This window comes from Anabrus simplex, chromosome 11 (assembly GCF_040414725.1).
Source record: "Anabrus simplex isolate iqAnaSimp1 chromosome 11, ASM4041472v1, whole genome shotgun sequence".
NCBI classification, from domain to species: domain Eukaryota; kingdom Metazoa; phylum Arthropoda; class Insecta; order Orthoptera; family Tettigoniidae; genus Anabrus; species Anabrus simplex.
In genome coordinates this window covers 53,088,487-53,114,684 of record NC_090275.1, presented here as the reverse complement: position 1 = coordinate 53,114,684, position 26,198 = coordinate 53,088,487, and the positions used below count along the sequence as shown (strand labels likewise).

Sequence of the window (26,198 nt, the reverse complement as noted above, 5' to 3'; positions counted from 1 at the left end):
TAGCCATTACAGCTGACGGGAGAAAGTTGCCGCCTTACATCATTTTCAAGGGGAAAACGATGCCTAAGAATATGCACTAGACGGTTCCGAAGATGACGCAGTGTGGCAGGGAGACGAAGAATCTGATACTGGTATTAACAGAGGTGAGGACGGCGCATCAGATAGCGAAACCTGCGATAGCGACACCGAAGATTTGGAATAAATTGCGTACCGGTAAGTCTGCATTTCACAACAAAGCGATAATTTTTTGCAAGTGTAATATTTTAACTTTAATACTCAAATTAATGACAAATTAACTTAATACGTTCATTTTTATTTTCAGGTTGGAAAAACGTTCGCCGAATTGTTGCGAAAAATTATGAATTTTGTTTTAGACTATTTTAATTATTTTGATGTATAAACGCGAGTATTACGTGCATCTTAAATTTGTATCAAATACAATTTAGTTATAAATACATTTTTTGAGTAATACAAATACTGGTATTAAATATTCATCGTATAATGGTCGCACCCTACAATTTTTTTTCGAAAATTTTGGTATAAAAAGTGCGACGATTATGCCGTGAAATACGGTATTACTTGTGCTTATTGTCCTAATGTTCTTTCATCTTAGTTTCTTCTTTATACAGCTGATGATGACCACTAAGTGGTCGAAACATGTCCTGTAAGTGTTAATGTATATTCTATTTTGCCTAAGGCACAAAAAGTATCGATTAGGTGGTTCTTTATATTAACTTCTTGATGACCTATCTGTATCGGTGCGACGTAAAGCAGCTTGTAAATTTATTTTTACGTTTGTAGTTTGAGATTTACTATGCGTAACAAAAATGTGACAATATCAGCAGTTCCCTTACACAGCGTTTTCTGCCGAGTATTAAGAGCTGAAAAAGTTTCTTTTCTTCCTTACATCCTCAACCATAATCTCCCTTAATATAATTCACTATCTCGCTATATTTCCTTAATTGCAAATATTTAGATATGTATAAACATTTATGTTTCATCCAAGTTCTTTTATCAAAGGCTATAACATTTCTTTGATTCAAGTTACTTAAATCATAGTTCCTTAACAGTGAAATACAGGCCTAAGGCTTCGAGGCAGATATCCCTCCCTAACCTATTAAAACGAATATAAACCATGTGTGTGTATTTCATACTTTAATTTTTAAAATACTTGTTGTACCGTGTTTTATATATATATATTTAATTTCATCAGTATTTCAGTAATTTACCCTTTCCTTTTTCTCACGAATCTACAAACAGCTAAACAGGGCAAGGTAATACTAAATACGCGCCAACCTCTTTGTCTCAAGGTCACGAATAACCGTAATTTCCAAAGTTTTTATTTTTTTTTCTCTTTCCAATTTAATTAGATTAGTGGCGGGCAGAATTGAATATAATGCATTCGAGAACTTTTGAGAATCGATACTTACATTCGAAACCATCTTTTTGAGTACAACATAACCTTTAAAAGTCGATGTAGGCCTAATTTACGCGGTACAAGATTTCCAGAAACCGACTCTGAATAGTATACCGGAGTTATTATTTATAAATTTCATTTTCCGTATTGACAGATTCAAAGTATACCGGAGACCAAATTACAATGAAAGATTAAGAAAAGAAGGGATTTTGCCATCATGTTGGGCACTTTTATATCTAATGTGCTTTATTTTATTAGACGAGAGAATGAAAAACTACTTGTGGTCGATTGTCGTTTGGCTTGGCGTTATTCGATTTTTTGAAGAGTATGGTTAATCAAAGTTGAAAGTTGCTGAACTGAAAGAAGTTTTCACGGGAAACTGACGAAGATTCCCTGTAAAACTGAATATAAAGTATCGAGATTTTGAACTCGCGTACCGGTAATTAATGCGGTTTCGAAGCCTAACATGCCTGCCTCTCATCCAGAAGGCCCCGGTTTTATTCCGACCAGGTCAGGCAATTTTTCGTGGATATAAGGGGTGGTTCCAGGTCCACTTAGCCTGAGGAGCTATCTAATGGCGAGATGGCAACCCCGATCTAGAGAGCCAGGAATATCGGCCGAAAGGATTCGTCACACTGACCATGCGTCACCTCGTAATCTGCAGGCCTTCGGGCTGAGCAGCGGTCACCTGGCGGGCAAAGTCCCATTGGGGCTGTAGTTTGGTTTGGTTTAAGGGTTTTTGTAAGATTATAATTATATATATATATTTCATTTTTGTGATGTTTAGCCAAATTGTTGATGGTTTTCATTCATTCCCGGATTTTCCGTTTTCCCGGAGAATCGAGGTTCCACTGTACAACGTTACATAAGGTTTGATACATAATTTGTTCACTTTCATTTTTAAGCTCTGCAATGTTGCCCCAGTTCACATTAATGTTAGGCCCATGTACAATATATTCAGGGAAAGCATCACACTAGTAAACTGAAAATTCCTCTTCAACTTCGTCATGTTCACTTTCCTTGACCAAACTTGGGAAACTTCAAACAAAATATTCAAGAGATAAATAGAAAACCTTCATTCTGAGAGAGATGTCTACAGCATGATGAAGAAATTCATCAAGGGGAAATTTCCTGATAATGTAACTGCAAGCTGCCATATTAAACTCTCTTACAGAATTATAAAACATCTCTTCATCACAGTCATCTTTCAAATATGCCCTGGCTTTTGCTCCAATTACCAAGTCCTCATTCTCTTTCTGGTATTTCCTCCTCTTGAATTCAACACTCAAAAGGGAGGTAGATTCTGACTGAATAGAACATGGCTAAACAAATCTGACCATTAGGTACTCCTAAGAAGATTATGGCTGGAGCATACTGTTGCAGAAATAAATTCACTGAGTTAAAGACAGGAAGTGTACTCTGAAGAAAGTAGCAAAACAGTTATGTGTGTATGGGTCTTGTATGAAATATTTTACAGTTTCAAACAGCTTAGTGCTCTCATTTTTATGGTGGGGCTCACTACAAAACATAAGTGTCAAAGCTTCCCACTGCTCAAGACTTTAGACAGTCAGAACTCTCCAACAATGACTGAAGAAGCGAGAGCCAACAGGTACAGACATATTTAAAAATTTTGTGATCCTCTGTGCCACAAACAGCCTGATATACTTTGAACGTGTTTTACCTTTTAGAACTCTTATCAAGATAATAATATAACTGAACCAAAAAGTTCTCTACATTGACTGGTAATTTCGCTGCTGCTTTTTGTGCACAGATGTGTATGAGATGACATGGACAACCCAGAACATAAACAGAAGAATGCCTGTCCTTCACAAATTTGGCAACAACTTCATTTGCCCTATAACTGTGTATGCATTGTCAGATGAAAAAGAACATTTCCCCATGGAATGGCTAAAGAAAAAAAAATTATTAATAACAGAGAACCCTAGCCTATTGTCAGTACTCTCTAACAGTGACAATAGAAGAGTTGATATTTGGCATCTCTGATCATTAAAGAAAGAGACAACTATAGGATAAAATTTAACTGCTTTTGAATCCTTACTACCATCAGTAGCCAGAGAAAAAGGTGTTATTTGGAAGAGTTCACTTATTGCCTTTTTTGCCTCAGATGCTTTGTATTGAACTAAAGCAGAGGTTTTAGTACTTGCACAACCATATGTCTGAGACATTTCAGAGTCGGGGAAATTTGATCTAAATAAATTTCCAATATGGTCTGAAACTGATAACAGAATATTATGTTCCAAAAGAAATGATGTGAACAGCAATTCGGCATTTGTCACTGCAGTTTCATTACTTTTTACGAAGAACGATGAAACACACTGGTTTCATAATTCTGATTCACCATTGTGTGTGATGTTTCTTGGATTCTCTGCGTCTTCTGCAATCGTCCACCGTGAGCCACAGAGAAATCACAAACACACACTGCAGAACACATGGTTTTCACCAACACTTGCAGCAAGTAGGCATGGCCATTCCATTGTGTAACCGTCTTTATATTTCTGTAATACTGCTGTCTTCTTGGAAGATGAAATCTGACAATTGCTCTGCTTCATTTCACAAAACCAATCACTTCTTTTCGAATCAATGACTACAATAATTAGAATTTAAAACGCACTAAATATACCACTCACGTCTACGCACACAAGAGAGAGACCGCCGAATGCGCGCACTGGAGAACAGCAGAGCAAGGAGTAGAGCCTACTTCACAGCCGACTTGATGCATCATTCTAGCCAAGAGAGCAGTGTATATGTAGCTGACTGCGATTTTACAACACTTGTGGGAAACGAAAGGAAGTGACAACCATTAACTGCCAAATATGTTTAATTGCCTACTTACAAACACTGAAACGAGGAGGGTTGACCAGTAATGATCTAAGGGATTAAACATTTTTTACTTTTCTTCCTTTCGTAGAAATGAATTTTTGTTGTGATAATGTTGCTTTTACGCAATAATTTCTCCTTCAACCGTAATGCCGCAATCACGAAGTGAAATCCGTGATCATTATGGATAATCCGTAATAGTTGGCACCTCTGAGTTATAGAGGTATATCACATCTGTCAAGTTGACCATCATGATACACATCATAGGCATTTGTTTAGATCCACAAGATAAAGTGTAAACACGACTTATTTGACGGTTTTCGGAGACACAGAGGTGGCGGAATTTAGTCCTGCAGGAGTTCCTTTATGTGCCAGTAAATTCACCGACAAGAGGCTGACGTAGTTTAGCACCTTCAAATACCACCAGACTGAGCCAGGATCGAAGCTGCCGTGTTGGGTTCAGAAGGCCAGCACCTCAACCATATGAGCCGCTCAGCTCGGGGACTCAATTAGAGTGATTCACAAGTAAAGATTCAATGGTAGAGACTCATTAGAAACAAATCCTAAGTTATACATGTTAATAATCAAATAAACAACCAGATCAGGTTACTGAAGGTAACTAGGTACATTACCAAGTAAACCTTTATTCTTTACCGCTGAAGTATACAAAAGAACATCAATGGATTCGCGTTCATTGTCAGAACACAAACGGAAATGTCCAAATAAGGGCGAAAACAAAGTGATAACAGTCCTCCAGGGTGGATTTTTATCACAGTTGGAGAGCTTCAGTATGGTGTATGTCCTCCACGAGCATTTATCACAGCTTGACACCTACGTAGCATGCTCCACATAAGTCGACGGAGGTCATGTTGCAGTATCACATCCCATTCTTCAATGAGAGCCTGTTTGAGGCCTTGGGGAGTGTGTGATGGAACAGGACGCCCACGAACACTTCTGCTTATCCTATCCCACACAGGCTCGATGGGATTAATGCCAGGACTCACTGCTCGCCATTCCATCTCTTGAATGTCCAATTCTTGCAAGACAGCTCTGGTGATGTGCGCTACATGAACCCTAGCATTGTCGTGCACGAATACGAATTCAGGGCCAACATCTTATGTAGCAACCAACACGCGCTGTAGCAGTATCTGCTCAATGTACCCTGCAGAGGTAAGATTACCACAGACGATGACAAAATCCGTACGGCCATCGATACTGATGCCACCCCACACCACCAGAGAACCTTGTCCGAATTGGTCACCTTCCTGGACACCATTTGGCATGTACTGCTCACCACGGCGTCTCCATACACATTAACGTCCGCTACGCTGTGTCATAAGGACACTTCTCTTAACCTGTTCGTTACTGTTTGGTCAGACACTGACTCCAGTGACCCTCATGAGGTCTTGTTGCAGTCTTCTGGCAGTTGCTGAACGACGCCGCAACGCACAGATGGCCAGATATAGGTCATCCTGTGGAGTTGTCATGCATCCACAACCTTGTCCAACCCTCGTTGTGAACTGGCTTGTCTCATTTTAGTGATTCCACAAGCGTTGAATAATTGACGAAGAGACATTGAGGTCTACAGCAACATGACGAAAAGTCCATCCTTCTTGGATCACAGTGACGGCCCTTGTGACTTGAACCTTTTTAAGATGTCTCATAGGATGTGCTTGGTTTATGTACACCATGCTAAAATGACTGCGGTAGTCTGTGTACCTCACAACAATACACAAACACACCGCTATTTACTTTGTTTTAAGGGGTCACCTGACATTTTAATGCATGACTATGCCTACAGACGGAATATAACTTTGATTTGACATACCCCGAGTAATTAAGGTCTCAGCGTATACGGTATGACCGTTGGAACCCTATCTACAAAATTAACGTTGTGCCCGTTCGCATCTCGTAGACCGTTTGCAAAATGGTGGCGTAGGAAGGTATGGCCCATGCGATCTATGAGATACTATGAATTTCTAGATAGTGCGATGTCATAGAAGGCCACACGTCTCGGAATGAACCAATTTGGAAGGCACTACGGGACAGTAGAGAGTCAAGGTGATTGTTTTTTTAAAAAAATGTATAGCAGCGAAGGGATTGTTAAAAAACTTCACTAAAAAATTTGCATCGCAAGAGGGAAGATGCATCTGCCAAACGAGCTTCATATCGGAAGAATATATAAGAATTGAGAAAAAAATATCGAAGAATAAGGATTGTCGTTCAAAAACTGACGGAATAATTCACCAGCGGACGATATAAGAAGAGCCGAGAAATAAAAAAAATAAGCAAAATACAGTGATCTAGATCTAGCATGATCCCGTGAGCAATCGTCTTACGTTTGGTAAAGAAGGGCCAACTATAACAGAGGAGAAATAATTTCAAACGGGAAGAAGACTATCCTAGCTCAATTCAAGAAGGAGGAGAGTAAATTTCGAGTTCTACAGAAAAAGCTGATATATAAATTCTTATATACGGAGAACTTAATGCCGACCAAAGAAAAATTTACATCCCAAAGAACAAGGAAAAGAATATCAACTGAAGAGATATCATCGTAAAAAATGGAAAATATAGTGACAGATTCTTTCTCCAAAATGAATTTCTTTGCTGCCTACAGAACTGAAATGATGTGTGCCTGCTAAAAATGCAAGATGGACCGAACTGGGGAAAGGTACATCCCAACCAGATGACCAGCACATGACGAGGAAGGCGATGTCCAACCTGATGTCCAGACCATGATGAGGGAGGATCTCAACCCACCAGAAGGCGGTTCTGAACGGGAGGACGGAGGATGACCAGACCCGGATTCCAACCGCGGGTCTAACCACATCAGAGCACTGGAGCGACAACTGGACCAGATATAACATCAAATAAGCTGTCTTTACAATTTTTTAGTTACGTAGTTTTTTTATCTGAATGCGCACTCTAAGTTCGGCATGTGCTGATTAGTTGGTAATATTAACCGTTTAATTAAGAATGCAAGTGAATTATACAAGTGAAGTGTGAGATATTTAAGGCTATAATATAATATGGCAGTGTAGAATAGATTTTTATTACATTATATACACGCTACCGCACTTGGTCAGAATAAGTAGAATGTGGCATGAGTAAATGAATGAAGTGTTTGTATTAAGAGCTGATAGCAATGAGTTAACAGATATTGTGGAACTTCGATAGATCTCGTATTAATTTGCACAATGTTTACGTCACGTTTGGCACGCGCTTCAGATATGAATGTATTTGAGTTACATACTCTTTGCTCTGTAACATGAGGGCACTGAACTCTGTTTTGGGTTTGAATATACATGGTTATTGAAATGCATTTAATAGAAAAGCAATTCTGAGATACTTAGCATAGCATTATAAGAGTAATCGGCGATATGTTTGTGGTAGAGATTATGCAAATGAAGTGATAGTTGTGTATTGAAGTTGTAATATGGTTATTCGATGGAATGTATTTATGAATATTGAAACGTGGATGTTTATTTATGTGCTTCGGTGTGGATAAGAATGCTATTTGCTGAGGAAAAGCTATGTTACATTTATATGAGGTGAGATTTCGTGTCAAATGAAAAGAGTACGTGAATGAGAGCACATCGCGTGGATGACCTAATTGAGGTAAGATTGATATGTACTATAATAGAATTGAGATTCGTGACAGAATCATATGATAGTTGTAGATGCTGTATGTTAAATACAAGAGTACGTTGATATATTATTTAACTATGTTCATGGCCAAATGTAATCATCATATTCTTTGATGCGGTAACACATTTCCAAACATGAATGCGTGTTATTTTCATTCTGACTGACCATATGAACACAGTAGCTTGCAAGGATGAGAAATACTATGTAATATGAGATAGGGAAAGCACATTGAGCCGGAAACAGATGTATGTGTGGATCAGAAACTGCGTACATAGTTAGATAATTCGTTTCTTTTGACACAGAGATTATTTGAATTGACATTTCTTGAAAAATATAATGAATAGGTAAATGGTAGGCTAGGAGCCAGATGTCACAGGCACTAAGGAAGTATAGCCTTAAGCTGTTATTGAAGCGTATTTAAGAAGAAGGATCAAACAATATGAGTTCAAATTTATGAATGCAGAGTTATGAGATCAAATTTATGAGTTAAAAGTTAAGCTAGGGTTTATTTTCAGAGACATATATCCAAAGATATGCTCAAATTTATATTTACATTCCGACAGTAATCTATTTAGTTATTTTTGCGCTTCATTCTGGTAAACTAAACGTTTTATTAAGACGTAATTGATTTGAATGTGATGAGAATAAGTAATATAATTAACATGACAGTATTTACGTCAACCTAATGAAGTATTTCAATGGAGGATTGTGATTGCTCAGTGATCAATTGTGAATAATAAGATTCATTTTGATCTCATTTCGGAACGTGAATGTTAACATGAACTGGGATATGAATCTCAACATGAATATGAATATGAACAAGAATATGAGTATGAATATGTGTAAATAGCTTAACGTTGCAATTACTTTTCTTTTATTTGAGCCAGCGCTGACTCTGAACTATTATTCAGGTATAATAACATAAAAATACTACCCAAATTCACACTACTTTTTCATAGGTCGATATTTTATTTAAATAAATATTATATTATTTTTCTAGAACGAATGTGTTATGAATTCTTTCTCTTACGCTTAGTTTATAAGTTAGTTGTTAAGTTGAGTAATTTATTGATTGAATTGATGCATGGTAAGAATTTTTCGAGGTTTTTGGTAGTCGGTACTTTCTTAGGCGAATTAATTCTTCGGTGATACGTCTTCGGTGGACCGGTATTCTTCTGAACTCACGTAAAACGCAACTTAATGTAAAATCTCAGATTTTACTTGACTGATGGATACCCTGAGAAGAAATTGAGCCGCTGGGAAAATAATATGCTGACCGTGCTACCACGAGGCACAACGTTCACATACCAGATGTCACAAAACATGTTCCCATAATTTTTTTGAACTGTGTATTTGATCAAATTTCCCTGAGGACTGATCATGTCCTGGGTAGGCCTAGCCAGATCTTAAAACAGGGCCGGGAAGGGTGCAGTATGTATGTATGTATGTATGTATGTATGTATGTATAATATTTTGTTTCCAACTGTCTAGTCAGGTCAGAAAACACTGTTGTTGAGTGTTTGATATTACTGTATATCATTGACTATTAATCGCAAGGAACTGTTTGTTTCATAATAATTCATATGTCTCCATAGAATTTTCTTCATCATTATTGTGACGACCGACTGATATGTCCAGTTGTAACAATCTATAGCAGCTAAAATCTCTATGGTGTATATACATTCTCTTTCACTGTTAACTGCACTATATATATTTTGCAGTTAATATATAATAATTGCAAAATCTACTGTGTCCCTCCCTTGTAAGACACAAGCTGACAGCTATAACAGTTCAAAGAAACACTGAGAATAGTTAAAAAACACGACATTTTAAGAAAAACTTATTGCATACACATACCTCGCATACCAGAACCCTCTGCACCAAAACCCACACGCAACTCATCCAGATGAGACTCAGAACCACTGCCCGATGATGCCTGCGAGCTTTGTGGTGAGAGTGGTGGAGCATGGTCAGAGGACAAAGAGAAACTGCGAGGTTTTTGACGCCCAGAGAGATCATCCTATAAAGAAAGGTAATGATGTAACCATAGTGCATTAATTGTTAGAAAGAAAAAGAAATTCTTGGTTTGAAGATACTAGAAATGTAAATAACCCCCATGCAAAGCTTAAATTAGCGTTCAAATGTAAAGGATGGGTTTTACAGTTCATAGAAAAAACTGATGAGTAATATCATCCTGTTGGTGGTATTCGTAAAACCATACAAAATTCTTTCTCCATCAGAATGAATACTGAGAGGTTATTACATGTTTCAGTGAACTTCTGAATGGTAGATAAAGAAATAAGAGATTGGAGGAAAAGATTAAATGGTGACTGACGACTGTGTGGATAATAGTTCCACTTTAGAAGCCAGCCCTGTGGTCTAGTGGTAGCGTTCCTGCTTCATACCCAGAGGCCCCAGGTTAAATTCCAACCAGGTCAGGGAATTTTGAGGGCTGGTTTGCCACCCATTCAACCAACGCAATTATAAGTGAGGAGCTATCTGACGGTAAGGTGGCAGCCCTGGTCCAGAGAGCAAAGAATAATGGCAGAATGAATTTGTCGTGCTGGTCAAGCATCACCTCACAATCTGCAGGCCTTTGGGCTGAGCAGTGGTTGCTTGGTAGACCAAAGGCTCCTCAAGACCAATAATGCCAGGGGATTTGAAAATATATATATAACTACAGGCATTAGATGATGGTAAGGACCATACAAGTGACAAAGTCATATATAATATAAAAATATGAACTCTGATAGGAACGTACATTAGGATAAACAACGGCCAAGGAAAGCAGATACTATGTCAGAGTTCATTTAATTTTGCCAGGTGACAATGAGGGCACCACCAGAGATCTCTAACAAGATTTTTGACTGACCTTGGTGGGTGTGCTATTTACCAACTGAAGAGCCCAACTTAGCACACTGGGGCGAAACGCTGGCAACCAGGAATGAATTCGCTGGAAAATTTATAATGTCCAATAACGGACCATTTATATTGGTATTTTCTACAACAGTCATGCTTGTATGTCAGGTCATAATGGCTCTTTCACCTGAAAATGCAGTAAGAGCTGTAGCATTAGCGGACCACAGGCGCAGTATACGATATGTACCAGACCTTATAGGCACATCTTATCTAATGTGTACAAAACTGTTAAAAGTACAGTGAGGACAATATCTACACCAGGAGGCCAGATTCTGGTCGTAGGAGAAGCACTACTGAGCACGATAACAGCTTTCTCATACTGTAAGTTCATTGTGATTGATACACAACAGCTGTGGAGCCCAGAGATCATTTGCAGCAAGTACAGGGCACGACCATCAGCGAAAGGGCAGTAAAAAGGAGGGGTATGAAGTGGATTTAAAGTCCAACAGGCATGTCACAGGACCTCTGCTTACATGTGAGCACCGTGCCGCTCGGATGAAATTCGCCAACATCCATTGAAAACAGTTAAATATGGACCCAAGATAAAATGTTTAACTCTAAAAATAGACTTGAAATACATATCCAGACTGGATTGATTCCCTGCACCACCATCTAATGTGTAAATATCTGAATCCAACCTTGTTAGCAAAGCAATATCATCAGCATTAAACAACTATTGTTGCACTATGTATGTAGCAACTATGACTTGAGACATTGCTGAAACTAATATGGGATTCTTTTCAGAAGGGAAGAGGAACATTTTCTCCTCCTGCATTTGTTTCAAGTTCCTTGTCTTTTACCATCTACATATATTTTTATCTTATGTCACTTCCACTTTCCTATGCTTATCCACTTATACTACACTTGCTGCATCAAAAATGTAGCTCTATCAAGATGACCTCTAATGAGCATAGAATCCCACCTTCCTGATGTGCAAGTAGAAACGAGATTGTTGTGACTGAGCAGAAATGGATGTAGAGGAGATGGGATTGATACGAGAGCCAATTTGCAGAATTTCCTTTTTCTGTTGCCCTATTCCCATACTTACCTGTTATTGTGCTTTTTCTATGTTGTTATACTATCTTTCTACATATAACATTTGTAAAATGTGTAATCTTCACCATTCAAATAGGTATCCTGTGATAGGTATACAAACCTTGTCAGTTTGGCTCCTTGCTACAGAACTGTCAATTAAAATGTACTGGATGCTTCAGATACATATTTAGCACACTGGGCAGGTGCATACATATGGAAACAAAAAGGAAAGATGTTCACAATACGTATGAATATGTTACAAGTTTCTTCATGAAAATGTTTGAATTAGCACCCTTCTTGTACAATACACAATGCTACTCTTCCCAATATGCACTTTGGTTCTTGTACACTCTTGCACAGTTGCTCTTGGTGCTTTACGTTTATGCACAAGGCAAGCCTTGATTGAAGGTAAAGTTGCATAAATACGATTGCACAAATAGCACAAAATTTATTATGGTTTCTCGTTTTACAATTTCATGAACACAGATAGGTCTTATGGTGACAAGGGAATAGGAAAGTAAAAGGAGTCTGAAGGAAGCGACTGTGGCCTTAATTAAGACCTGGTGTGGAAATGGTAAATGACTGAAAACCATTTGCATGGCCGCTGACAGTAGGGTTCGAACCCACTATATCCCGAATCCAAGTTGATATGAGTAACTATGTGACCCAAACCGTGCAGCCACTTGTATGAAAGTCCAAGGGTGTTAAATCGAGCGACCTTGGTGTGTAACCTCGTAAACCGAAACAATAAAACAAGACATTGCATGCGTAAATTTATGACATAGCAACAATGTGATTCATGCTCAGACATGTGCTAGCTACAGACTTGTTCTCGATCTGCTAGCAGAAAGAATCATGACGGGCATGGTAATCCAGTTGCAGGCACCAAGTTGTGTGCTGTTTGATCAGGCACCAGTACATTCAATAATTCTATGCAATTTAACATATATTCCCATTGCGTGCACCACAGATCCAGTACTTGTATGAGGATCTGTGGTAACAGTACTTCTCTTGCCACATTCCCTTCCTGTGGATCATTCTGTTGTGACCTCAATGGAAGAGTTGCCACATGAAGCGTACGTTGCTAGTGTACTTCCGTCTTTATATTCAGGAACGTACTGTGACCGTGAAGTCATCTGCCTCTGTACTGTTGTGTGAAACGTACAGTCGCTTGCCATTCTCTGTGATAACACTCTCCAAATCTAAGCAGCATATTTATAATTGTATGTATTGCGCGATTGTTCCTTTGCGCCCTCATCCAGCGTTTCTGTAAATCTGAATCCAAATCTGCAGCCCCTGCAACTTTTGGCAGCTTTTCTAAATTTATGCTACTATATGTAGTTGTTTCATGTACAACAATGACCTTTACTACAGCAGAATGTGTAGACCATCCATTCTCATACACAGAATGTACGTGAAGCACCCAGTACAATAGCATTAACTCAAATTAACAATACATCTGAGGAATCAAAGAAGAAGGTGGACTAATGCTTACCTGAGAACTCCATAACTCTGAAGTCTGATTGATACTAACAGGAGGGGTGAGACTATTGCTTCTTCTAACACGGGGATGACTACCATTAGTATAGTTTGCAATGGAACCTGCAATCAGATGAATATTGCAATAACTTCCAAATTCTACTATTACAATATTATTATATTCATGAAGTATATTTTGAGTTCCTTTTGAAACGAGTAGTGTGTGTTTATAATTACACAGCATAAACCCAAAATATACTTCATGAATAGTTACAGGGGCCGTGAAAGTCTAAATTCATATTTATTCATCACGTTTTGAATTCTTGCCAGTGGATGAATTTTTGTACTTTTAAATTGTCATTACCACACTGCATTTCGTCTCATTTCGTACCATTAGGGGCCGATGAACTAGATGTTAGGCCCCTCTAAACAAGCATCATCATCATCATCATAAAACTGAGATGCTGTGTTAAGAGAAGATAATAGGTGAAAGGTAAACTGTCTGTGACCATAGTGGAAACTGTCATTGTAGTTCCAATCTGTAATGGAAATTACAACTACAGAAAACTAAGCTGGTTTGGAGCCAAAACTGATGTGCACTTTAAATGCACTAATATTACAAAATGAATTCTGCAGAGATCTAAACAAGAATGTGACTATTTTTCACACCATGTAAACATCACCGACTCACCAATATACATCTTATCTATGTGTGTATGTGTGTGTGTGTGTGTGTGTGTGTGTGTGTGTGTATTTCACAGCGGTGAAAGATAGTCACATTCTTGTTTAGATCTCTGCAGAATTCACTTTGTAATATTGATGATGATGCTTGTTTAAAGGGGCCTAACATCTAGGTCATCTGCCCCTAATGGTATGAAATGTAATGAGAAATTAGAAGTTCAAAATCATCCACTGACTAAAATAAAAAATGTCATGAAGAATGAAATGAGGGATATGAATTTAAAACAATCAGTGGATCCGACCCAAAAACTAACTTAGAAATAGTATTACTGACCAAGGGACCACTTCTAATGCACAATCCTCAATCGAGGAGGCTTGTTGGCTAAAGGGGTCCAAAATCCAGGTCAACGGCCCCTCATAATAGTACTCATCGCTAGAAAAATAGAACCATGGTATCTGTCATGTTGGGGTTCTAATCAAAAGTAGCGTAGACTCACGGTATTCCACACAGGATGGTACAACTCACAAGTATTGTACGTCGCACAGGTAATTAAGACCTATGGTGTTTCTCGCATAATGGTGCCATTCCTAGGCAATGCAAACCGATGGTGTTCCTCACCTACGTGTACTAATCACGGACGCCGGTATTCCCGAGGTGTTCCTCATATAGTGGGTACTAAGGGCTGGTTTACACGGGTAGAGTAGCGAGGCGAGTAGAGTAGATAGTAGAGTAGCCACGTTACTCTACTCTACCACTGTCTGGTAGAGTTGACACTTGTATCGTTCATACGGGAGTAAAGTCATACAGTAGAGTAGAGTAGTAGCACCATGTCAAGACGCAAGCACATCGTAACGAAGAGTTTAAAGACATTTGCAAACATATTAATGCAAGAGGTTAGTGAGGCGTTAGAAGAAACAAATGAGGAAAGAAGGGAATGGGTAAGAGGCTGGATCGAGGCATCAACATTAATTCTGAGAGAACTTGCGACAGAGTATAAAGAAGAATACAGAAAGTGTATAAGATTGACGCCTGATAAATTTCAGACACTGTTAGATGCTATAACACCGCAAATTCAAAGACACGACACAGTGATGAGAGATGCAATAACACCGAGATTTAAGCTTGAGGTGACTCAAGTTCTTGGCCACTGATAATAGCCATCAATACACAGTCAATCATGCTGGCGTGGGCCTAATTTGTAGTAGCTTCTTTGCCGTAAATACCCCAATTACTGATCTATTTATATAATTTGTTTGTTCGTTGCTTGTACGGCCTAAGTGTAGAGCTTAAGCTTCAAGACCTGACAATGTACTGTAAACAATTATTTTGGATATTCCAAACAAAATATGAATATTATTCTATTTGTTGTGGGCATTACTGTTATTGCTTAAAATTAATGGCATTGGCAAGTGATATGTAGAAGACCCTATGAATGTTATTAATATGATTAAAGTACACAGTCCTGCATCACTGTCTAACAAACACGTCGAGACACATGACGAACACGCTGTGTAACACTGAAACTTGAGAAACCTTCATTTAAAGGGACAATCCAGCTGACACTTGTTTATATTTGTTGTTGCATCTTCGAAACTATTATAGGTTTAGGCATTTTTAAAATCCTTCTTCCATCGAAAAGAGGGAGGTCTGTTCTCCATTATAGGACAATACACCTGCATGTGTTTGACCTCCATAGGTGTACCTCCTCTTAATATCACTCAGCTATGATGTTACGTTGTGGATGAATAGGCTTTTAGTATTCTTCTTTCTTTCTTAATCTGTTTACCCTCCAGGGTTGGTTTTTCCCTCGGACCCAGTGAGGGATCGCACCTCTACCGCTTCAAGGGCAGTGTCCTGGAGCGTGAGACATTGGGTTGGGGGATACAACTGATGAGGATGACCAGTACCTCTCTCAGGCGGCCTCATCTGCTATGCTAAACAGGGGCCTTGGTGGGGATGGGAAGATTGGAAGGGATAGACAAGGAAGAGGGAAGGAAGCGACCGTGGCCTTAAGTTAGGTACCATCCCGGCATTTGCCTGGAGGAGAAGCGGGAAACCACGGAAAACCGCTTCCAGGATGGCTGAGGTGGGAATCGAACCCCCCTCTACTGAGCTGAACTCCCGAGGCTGAGTGGACCCCGTTCCAGCCCTCGTACCACTTTTCAAATTTCGTGGCTGAGTCGGGAATCGAACCCGGGCCTCCGAGGGTGACAGCTAATCACACTAACCACACCACAGAGGCTTTTAGTATTTCCTTCCAAATTATACTTTACTAAACCATTTAAGAGAGGGAGTGTAGATGTCTGCGGCACCATCTCCAGACTTCTTGGATTTACGAATTTTCATCAGTTCTTGGTTGTAGGTACATCGTATTTTTTAAAATTTTCTGTTTAAGTTCCATAAAACCAAAACCCTCTTTACCCATTTTCGCCCGTCTCATATTTAAGTTTCTGTAAATAATGCTGTTTATGTTCCATAGACATTTTTTTCGCGGTACTTCTACAAATTTGCATGTTTCTTCTTCCGTACACTTCACTTTGCCGCCAAATAAATGCACAAAAATGCTCAGTTTACTCAACGAAATACCGTCAGTACACACATGGAAATAGTCGAACGACGCGTCAACTGAAAAATCAAACATCCTCGGCCTTTTCCGCCAGCACTCGGAGCTCAGTTCCGGTGGAGGGGGAAGGATAGTGGTAGAATTACTTTACCACAGCGGAAACCCACTCTACTCTACTGCCTACTAGCTACTCTACTCTACTTGCTACTATCCGAGTCGTTTACACGATGCCAGTAGCTCTACTATCTACTCTACTCGCCTTGCTACTCTACCCGTGTAAACCAGCCCTAATCACAGGCAACGCAGACCCACGGTGTCGTTCATATAGTAGTACTAATCACGCGCAACGCCCAGACGCGTGGTGTTTCTCACAATGATACTAATCACGGGTACTGGAAACCCACAGTGAACCACTCTCTGCTACTACTAACCACAAAACTCTGGTGTAACTAATATAGTGGTACCACCCGCAAGTAAAGGCGACCCTTGGTGTTCCCCGCGAGATGGTACCAATCAAAAGTAGTTTCATGGTTCTAATACAATCATCCCTTGGTCGCCCTTTTAGTCACCTTTCACGACAGGCAGGGAATACCGTGGGTGTATTTTTTGTTTGCATTCCCCACTCACAGGGGGTAGACAGAGAGAAAAGGAAGAAAAAGAAGGGATCCGTCACTTCGAAAAATGAAGTAACGGACGAAGAAAGACAAGGGCCACGAAGGGTGTGAAAATGAAACACTCCCTAGGCCTCAAATGCTCTAATACCGACGGGGTCGCAAAAGAACAAGAGTTGACCAAGGGAGGTCGGTCAGGATAGACGAAAATGAGGAGCCTGGCACAAGTAAGTTGAAGCAATGCCAGAATTCAGCTAAGGGCCCCGTGGTCGCCAACCCACACTCCCAAGTTGAGAGCCCCTTGGGCCCCTTTTAGTTGCCTCTTACGACAGGCAGGAGATACCGTGGGTGTATTCTTCATCTGCGTCTCCTACCCACAGGGGGTCATTTTGTAATATTAGTGTATTCAAAGTGCACTTCAGCTTTGGCTCCAAGCCAGCTTAGTTTTCTGTAGATAGAATTTCATGTATGTATACTGCAGTATTAATAAAAATGAGATGTATGTCAACTTTGTTCGTTCGTTCGTTCGTTCCGGACAGGCTTAAAAACTACTGGTCTGATTGAGCTGAAGATTGGAACTTCATTGACGGTTTCCACTACGGTCACAAATAGTTTACCGTGCACCTGTTATCTTCTCTAACACAGCTTCTCAATTCTGTCTCTGCCCTCCCGACCGTTTAAAATAAGGCAACACCTAGCCAACATTCAAAACAATCATTGAGAACGGGACCGCTAAATTGCAGTAAAAAATTAAAAATTAAGTGTAAAATATTTCCACCTTTTCAATATAAAATCAAGTAATGGGGGTTACATTACGGAAAACACATTTATTGGAACTAGTTTCAACCTATTTTTAAGGTCATCATCGGCCAAATCGCAAGTTGCACTATGTATCTGATGTTGTTTGTCCAACCCTTGTCCCGTTTCCCTACGGGGTCGGGTATGAGGTGAGATGAATTTGTCGTGGCGGTTTTTTATGACCGGATGCCCTTCCTGACGTCAACCTCATCAGAGGAGTTAATGGGAGTTGAAATGAATGACGTGATATATGATAGTAGGGAGAGGGTGAAACCCGGTGCCGGCACATAGCCTACTCCTGTCGAATAGCACCAAGGGGTCTGCTCAAGGCTTAACGTCCCCATCCGACGGACGAATCACCATCAACAACGTCATATGCCCTCACTCCATATGAGCACTGCGGAGAGGTTTGGAATTTAATCCAGGCTTTTGGCACGCAATCTAGTGATTAGAAATTGTATACCACCACCTCCCCTACCCTGCCGGCCAACATTCTGATGGTGAAAATTTTTTCGACCAACGGGACTCGAACCGGCTAACCTCGGTGTTAGAACGTTTTAGACTTCAGCGCCTTAACGATCATGGCCACCAGGCGGGCTACATGTATCTGATACTTCACAGAAATTGTAAAAAAAGTCGTAAAAACACAGTGGTTAGACACTATAAATGTGAAAAGGTCAAAATTTTTGTATAATTGTTGGATAATGCATAAAATGAATAAATTAATGCACTTAGCTGTTGAAGGAAGAATTCAAGAATAATAATTTGGGCGTTGAAGATACTAGAGGTTTGTATATATCACTCTTTATGAAGTTCTGATAGTTTAAAGTTAAAAATTTAATTGTTCCATATTGAAGAATATCACAATTAAAATTGAAATAATTGATAAGGAGATTCCACCTATTCAATACCAAAGAATAAGAAACGTAGTGAATTACATTCTCATTTAATAATAATTAGAAATGGTACCGGTTTCGACCCTAGTCCAGGTCATCATCAGCCGATTAAGAAATGGAAAACAATGCATAGGATCAGTAGAAGAGGCAATATGAAAAGGAAATGAACGGGGGTAGACACTGTAAAACTTAAAAGAAGTAAAATACAAGTCATTCAAAAGAAAAACAGTGCGCAATTCTCTTAGCGGCAGCAAGGCACGCGCAGCGCTAGGCAAAGTCCCACAATGATTACGAATAGCGGAGAACTGTTCAAAGCCAGTTATTTAAACACTGTCAGGCACAAAGTCACATCACAATCGAACACATACGAAGGTCCATATTCGTGTAGGAGTTGAAGACTAGCAGATTCATTGAAGCAACTTGCCAGCTCCCGGTGATCAGCGCGACACATTCAACATCAGGCACTGTGGTTTCAAACGCCAAAGTAAAATGGAGAAGAGCTTAACGATCCAATTATTTTCCTTGGTTGCGGGAAAGTAAGTATATAGATAAATATAATACAATTAAATATAATTGAGTAAGTAATTGTGCCCTATAGAAATCTTAGAACAGATGACGTGAAAAAAACAACTGTGAAGAGAAAAAATATAGTAAAAAGCGCAATACCAGAAACAAATGAAAACGTATATGCACAGTGAGCAATTTTTAAAACGTAAAAAATTCAGGTCTAGATTGAAGTAGTTGAAATCGGCATAAGGCAGGAGTTGAGTATGGATGAGAACGAAATGAAGGTGGAAATGAATTTTTTTTTTTTGAGAAAAGATAGAATAAATTAATAGAGGAAGAGGAATAGTGGAAAAAAGAGAAGAGTAAAAGAAATTGAAGATTAAATGGTGTTGAGGAAGGATAAGGTAGGGAGATGAAGGAGGGGTAGTTTACGGTGGGTTAGGAGGGTGGGTTATTGGAGGTAGAAAATGTGGGTAGGAACTCTGTAAGGCATGGAAAATAGAATTGGGGTTTTGAAATTTAGAATTTTTGAGAAGAAGAATTAGGAAGTCGAAAAGGATATTTGGTTTTTCAGAAATGTCGTTTAAGTTGAAATTTGGGTTGAAGTACTGATCAAGGTGGATAAAGCAATTTTCAGTAGTGTTTAAGAGGGGACCTTTGTTTATGATTTTAAGTATTTTCATGTCTTTTTCAATATTGGTGAAACTATGCTTGGAGTCTTGTATGCGTTGTCCTATGGCGGAGAATCTATTGTATTTAATGGCGTTGATATGTTCGGAGTATCTGATATTGAAGTTGCGGCCGGTTTGTCCGATGTAGGAGGAATTGTTGTTGCATTTGAATCTGTACACTCCAGATTTAGAAAAAGCATTAGATTTATTTAGTGATTTAGAGTTGTGTAAAATATACAAATTTCTATTGTTAGTTCTAAAAGAAATTTTCATATTGTGTTTTTTTTTTTTAAATATTAGTTACTTTATAAGCATCTTGAGTGAAGGTGAAAGTGGAAAATGCAGTTGGTTTTGTTGTGTCTTTAGATAAAGTGGTTTTAGGACGGTGTTTGAATTTGTTGATGATGCAGTTTATATTAAAGCTATTGAGTTTAGCAATGTTACGGATGGTGTTCAATTCATTATTTAAATCTTTTTTAGACATAGGGGTGTTGAAGGCGTGAAGGTGGGGAAAAAAACGAGAGAGGAGGAGCTAATTAAGGTGTGGACGAGGGAATAGGAGTAAACGCTGAGGAAATGTGCCATGAATAGAATGAAAAATTGATTTTAGATTAGTTAAATTAAAATTTTTAAAAATAATAATCAGGAAGTCAAATAGAACGTCGATTTTCTCAGAAATGTCATTTAGGTTATAGTTTGAGTTACAATATTGATCAAAATGTATGAAAGAATTTTCTGTCATATCGAGTAGGGGGCCTCTGTTTAATGTTTTAAGGATTTTGCATATCTTGCTTTGTGTTGGTAAAATTATGGTTGTAGTCTTGCATGTGTTTACCTACTGTTGAGAATTTGTTGTACCTTAGGACATTAATATGTTCTGAATATCTTGTAGTGAAACTCCTTCCAGTTTGTCCAGTATATGAAAAATTGCAATTATAACACTTGATTCTATAAACTCCTGATTTTGAGAAACTTAATTCTGTTAACAGAAACGGAGTTACAGTATACAAGATATCTGCATTTTTATTATTTGTTTTAAAGGCTTTTTTAACATTGTATTTCTTAAAAATGTTAGCAATTTTGTAGATGTTTTATTAAAAGTGAAAGTGAAAATTAAGGGGACTTAGGTTTTCCTTTTTTTAAAGTGGTTGAGAGGCTATGACCATATTTAATTATTTTTTCAATGAAAAAATTATTGTAACCATTGAATTTTATGATTTATTGAATAGCGTTCAATTAGTTTTTTAAATCTTTCTTAGATATGGGTACAGTGAAGACTCTGAACTAAGCTGTTTTAAGTTGCCTGTTTGTGAGTCTATGGATGTGTTGAATCATGACGGATTGTGGAAGCAGTTTAAGTGGGTTTTAAGAAGATTTTGACATTTTAAAAAGTTGGGTATCTGGTGATGGTTAGATTTAAATAGTTTATTTTTTGGTCTTGTACGGATTCTAGTCTGAATTTAATATTTGGATCAATGTTGATAAGATTGAGAAGAGTGGTAGTAGCGTTGACTTTTTTCCATCTAAATTAACTAAGATATCATCTACATATATGGCCCAAAAGAGAATATTGTTAGTTTTGGTTGCTGTCAATCTTATTATGTTCTAGGAAATCTAGGTATATTTCAGCTAGGATACCTGAGGGAGGCGAGCCCATTGCTAGACCTTCCTGTTGATAGATAATGTTATCAAAAGTGAAGAAATAGTTATTTACAACTAATTTTAAAATAGACATGAAAGCAAGGATTTCTAATTTACTCAAATGACTGTATTTATTTAAATTATTTTCAATAATAGGGTAAGTTTTGATATTTGTATACTGGGATACATATTAACGATATCAAAGGAATGAAGGGAGTGATGGGGTTGGATATTGAAGTTATTTAATTTATTAATTAGATCTGAAGTGTTTTTGATGGATTTTTTTAAACATAATAAATTGATAATTCTTCCTTAAATTTTTTTTTGGATAAATTGAGGTATTTTATATAAAGGGCTTGGTGTAAAGTTGATGATTGGGCAAATAGGTACACCGGTTTTGTGTATTTTTTGAAGGGCTTTTGCAGTAGGAAGACTTGGATTCATAATTATTAATTTTGTTTTGTCTTGATCTGTAAATAGGTATGGGGTGTTCTTTAGGATTTGTTTGGGTAATTGTTGAATTCTCTGGGTGGAATCCTTTCTGACTGTAGAAAATGACCTGTCTGAAAAGAAATTCTTTGTTTTACTAATGTACTCGGTTTTATCCATTAAGACTGTAATATTACCTTTGTCGCCTTTGGTGACGATAAGATCATTGACACTGATTTTCTTTTTAAGTGGGTATAATTGTTTTTGTCTGGCAGACAAATCTTTGTTATTGTTACAATTAAAGGGGTTGTTTGAATTTTTTGGAAAGAAAATGTGATATCTTTTTTATTTCTATTCTTAATTCATCTTGTTTATCTATTGCCACTTTGTTAATGGCTAGTTCAGATTCTGTGATCAAGGTAGCAGCTGTGTTGAGTGTATTAAGGTTAGGCCAATGATGTTTTGTTTAATTGTAATCACTGCCCAATACGGACCATTCAAAATGAAATTCACATCTCTTGTCTGCTAAACTGAGAAAAAAATTGAGAATGCTGTTATTCTAAAATTTGAAATTCATCAGCGTTTTTCCATCATGTTGTCACATGCATTTCACCATGGCACGTTGTCTTCTCTCAAACTTGGATTCTCAACTTTTTTGCTCACGTCCTAGCCATTCGTGGTGATGGTGACTCTACAAAGAAAGACTGTCAGTTCTGAATTTTTAACACAGTGATTTCGTTTTGTTTGAATTGTATCAAACTGCAAAATTTTTAGACTAAGAGGTCTGCAACGTCACTATAAGCACATATTGTTAGTTTCAGTCTGTATCATTTGTTTTCATTTCTTTTATTCTTAGGTTTAACACACATTTTAGATTCAATTATGTATAATATTTACCTTTTTTCCACTGACTTTGTCTCAATGAGTTATTATTGCTCCATCACTTCCATCTGTACCTGAGAACATGATTGACATTTCTCCCCCACTAACCGTGGGAAAACAGAAGATTACAGCTTCAACGATTAAATTTTCATTTCTTGATATTTTTACACTCCATTGAGTTGAAACTGTATTCCGGATCCAAATGGTCGCCCTCATTGGAGGACAGAAGATTTATTTCTTTAATAAATCTCTCTCTCTGGAAATGTTGTATACTTTGTTTTTTTATTTCAATCCTGTCCCTTGTTTTCCATTTGTTCATTCATTATGTTTTTAGCACATTTTAAGCTTATATTATGTAAATAACATTAACCCCCTGGGCCGAACCAAGCCTGCCTTGGTGATGCACTTCCTTTATTCCTACTTCTACTTGACCGTCGTCGTCGCCATTATCGATAACATTACCCAAATGTGACACGAAACATAGTTTCTCAATGAAGATGGCGCTCTAGCCATCTGTGTTGATACACAGTCTGTCTCTCGCTCTCCGAGTGTTAAGTTCGTCCGCTCGCGATACCAACAACGGAGGGATCGAAAATGATGAACAAACTGGGATTTAAAATGTGCTTCTTGATCTACAAATTGCTATTATTGTGGATTTACTTGTTTCAATGCTCAGCTCTCTGCTGGGAGTCATTATTTTGATTGATATCGACGAAAGTTACGATTGCTACGATTATATTTGGATCAGCCTTGCCTGTTATTGCAGCGGTCCAGCATCGTATCTGTGGTGTTTGAACCAAGCTCGTGAGTCCATAATATCCGTCTGAATCCTGCGCGAAAGTATACGTCGCGTGCCTCGACACGCCAGCCTGGTCTGAGTTGATTTTATATTGGGTCTTTGTCCTCGTTCATACGTGTGTATGCGTGCCTGTGCTCTCTGCCTGTGTACGGTTTATAGTACTGTCCGTATCTCATAATGTTAATTTTTCTTTGTTTTTCTTTTCTGTTTTTGTTTTAGTTGGCTGGCTTGGGCCATGTGTGGTGTGCTATTTTGTATTTCTAGGCCGTTATCTGCTCCATTGTCGGCGCTTAGCTTTGGGAGGCTGTGTGCTTTGGCATTGTTGTTGTAATGCGCTAGCATCGAGAGGACGCTCGTTTGGAGCACAGGTATGCTACCTGTTGATATGTGCGCGGTCCGCATTTGTACGATTGTGTTATCACTTTGGTGGCTCCATTTTCTGATTCCTTCGATAACGTGTTCGTCACATTTTTCTGAAACGAGCCTGTATTCGTATGGGGTTATACGGAAGAGAATACTGCGATCGTATGCACTGTCGCCGTGTAATACAAAACCTACTATGTCATTGAACGGGATCCTACTCGATGTACAATTTTCCCAGTTACGTAATTCTTAATGCAGCTTCCCATTTTTGTTTTCACTTTAATAATTATTGTGAGAGTTAGTAATAAACCCCGTTTTCTTTTGAACCATTCTTTTATTCATGGGGGTTACAGGTTCTTGCCTTTCTGTCCTTTCGCTCCCCTTTTGTCTACGCACGGGTCCAGCTCCTAACTGTTTTAGTTCGTTCCAGTTCATCCATGACAATTTATGGAGAGAGGTAAGTGAGGTAGGTATCTGCAAGTATATGTTGTGTATAGTGTTATGTACAGTGTTGTGTTATGGTAGTAGGGTGGGGGGTAGTAGACCCCCCCACCCCTATTTCACTGAAGAGGACTCAAACAAGTCTAAACATGTTTTAATTTTATCACTCCATCTAATGATGGAATTTATGTATTGAATAGGAGGATACATTAAATTTTTCCTTTGTAAAGTGAAAACTGTCAATACGGAATGATTCTAATATCTTGTGATACAAGGTGTATTGTTTAAAACTGACAGAGCATAAAAATAAATACCAAAATGTGTTTAACCTAATAATGAAATTATTGGGGGGGGGGGGAGGGGGGAGATTGCTTCCATTTTCTACTACCGATTTTATCTAGAAATGGTTGAAAATACAAGGGTTATATTAATGGCTTTGTTGAATGTGATCAAAAAACCTCAGAACATCTTGTTTGTCCTATTCCTTTCCCCTTTCGAGAGTTATATAAAAGCTTACTTTAAAAAAACTTGCCTTTGCAAAAATCCAACTACCATACATGTGTGTCTCGGTCATGGCCACCCATCAACGGCTGCTAATTTCAATGACTACCAGCTGTAAGACATAGCCTGCATGATTGCTAGGTAACAATGCCTGGCCATCCATCTATACCTAACATCACAGTCTGCACGGTTGCTAGGGTTAAACTTTGTTATCTATAATCTTTATATCCGTATTGACGAACTACACAATTATAAATAGGAAAGGAATTCCACCTTATCAATACTTGTTTATCATCATCATCATCATCATCATCATCATCATCATCATCATCATCATTATACTACAGTACTGGTTTCGACCCCCGATTTCGGGTTAGCATCAGCTGAACAATACACTCGCATATAGTACATCAAGCAATGATTGATATTACTTTGTCTGGGGAATGCCATATGATAAATGTTTGAATACGTCCAAGTGGGGCATGTCAAATCGAGAACTGACATGCACGTCACTATGTGTCACACTGCAAGTATATGTCTATAATAAAATACATTTAACCCTCTACTGCCCAAATTATTTTGTTGTGTTTTAAAAAATTTTCTCTGCCATATACTAAGTAAATATGTTGTGAACTACACATAAATGCAGTTTTTATTGAATTTTCATTTTTGATTTTCAAAAATTAGGTTTGTGACTTCCACGTCACACTGGGCAGTAATGTTCTGATATGTGAAAATTGACTAATTTATAAAATAACAGTCTCATAAAATATTCAAGATGCTTACCTTTGGTTTCTATATTTTTTATGCATATAATTTGTTAGTAATAACACAAAACATAATTGTAAAACTAGCTATCCGCCATGTGCCTGGGAAATGCTCCCAACCATACATTTGGCGCTTCCTGGTGGCTTATGCATATAACTATTAAACTATAAACAGTTGAAAATCACACAGCCATACTGTAACTTGAAAGTTACACTGGGAAGTAGTGGCTCAATTGCATTCTAACAGTAGAAAATGTGTACAGAATGATGTGTGACTTCAAAGTCACATTGGGCAGTAGAGGGTTAACTTA

The 26,198-nt window shown here is 38.3% G+C and overlaps 1 protein-coding gene across 1 annotated transcript in view; it reads right to left on the bottom strand.

The window, feature by feature from the left end:
* LOC136883315 (protein Smaug homolog 1) overlaps positions 1-26,198 on the bottom strand; it is a 327,858-nt gene that overhangs the window by 148,599 nt on the left and 153,061 nt on the right. The window contains exons 6-7 of the mRNA XM_067155554.2: positions 13,353-13,459; positions 9,761-9,923 (exon numbers count right to left, since the gene is read on the bottom strand). Of these exons, the coding sequence (XP_067011655.2) occupies positions 9,761-9,923; positions 13,353-13,459 (270 nt within the window). The remainder of the gene's footprint in view (positions 1-9,760; positions 9,924-13,352; positions 13,460-26,198) is intronic.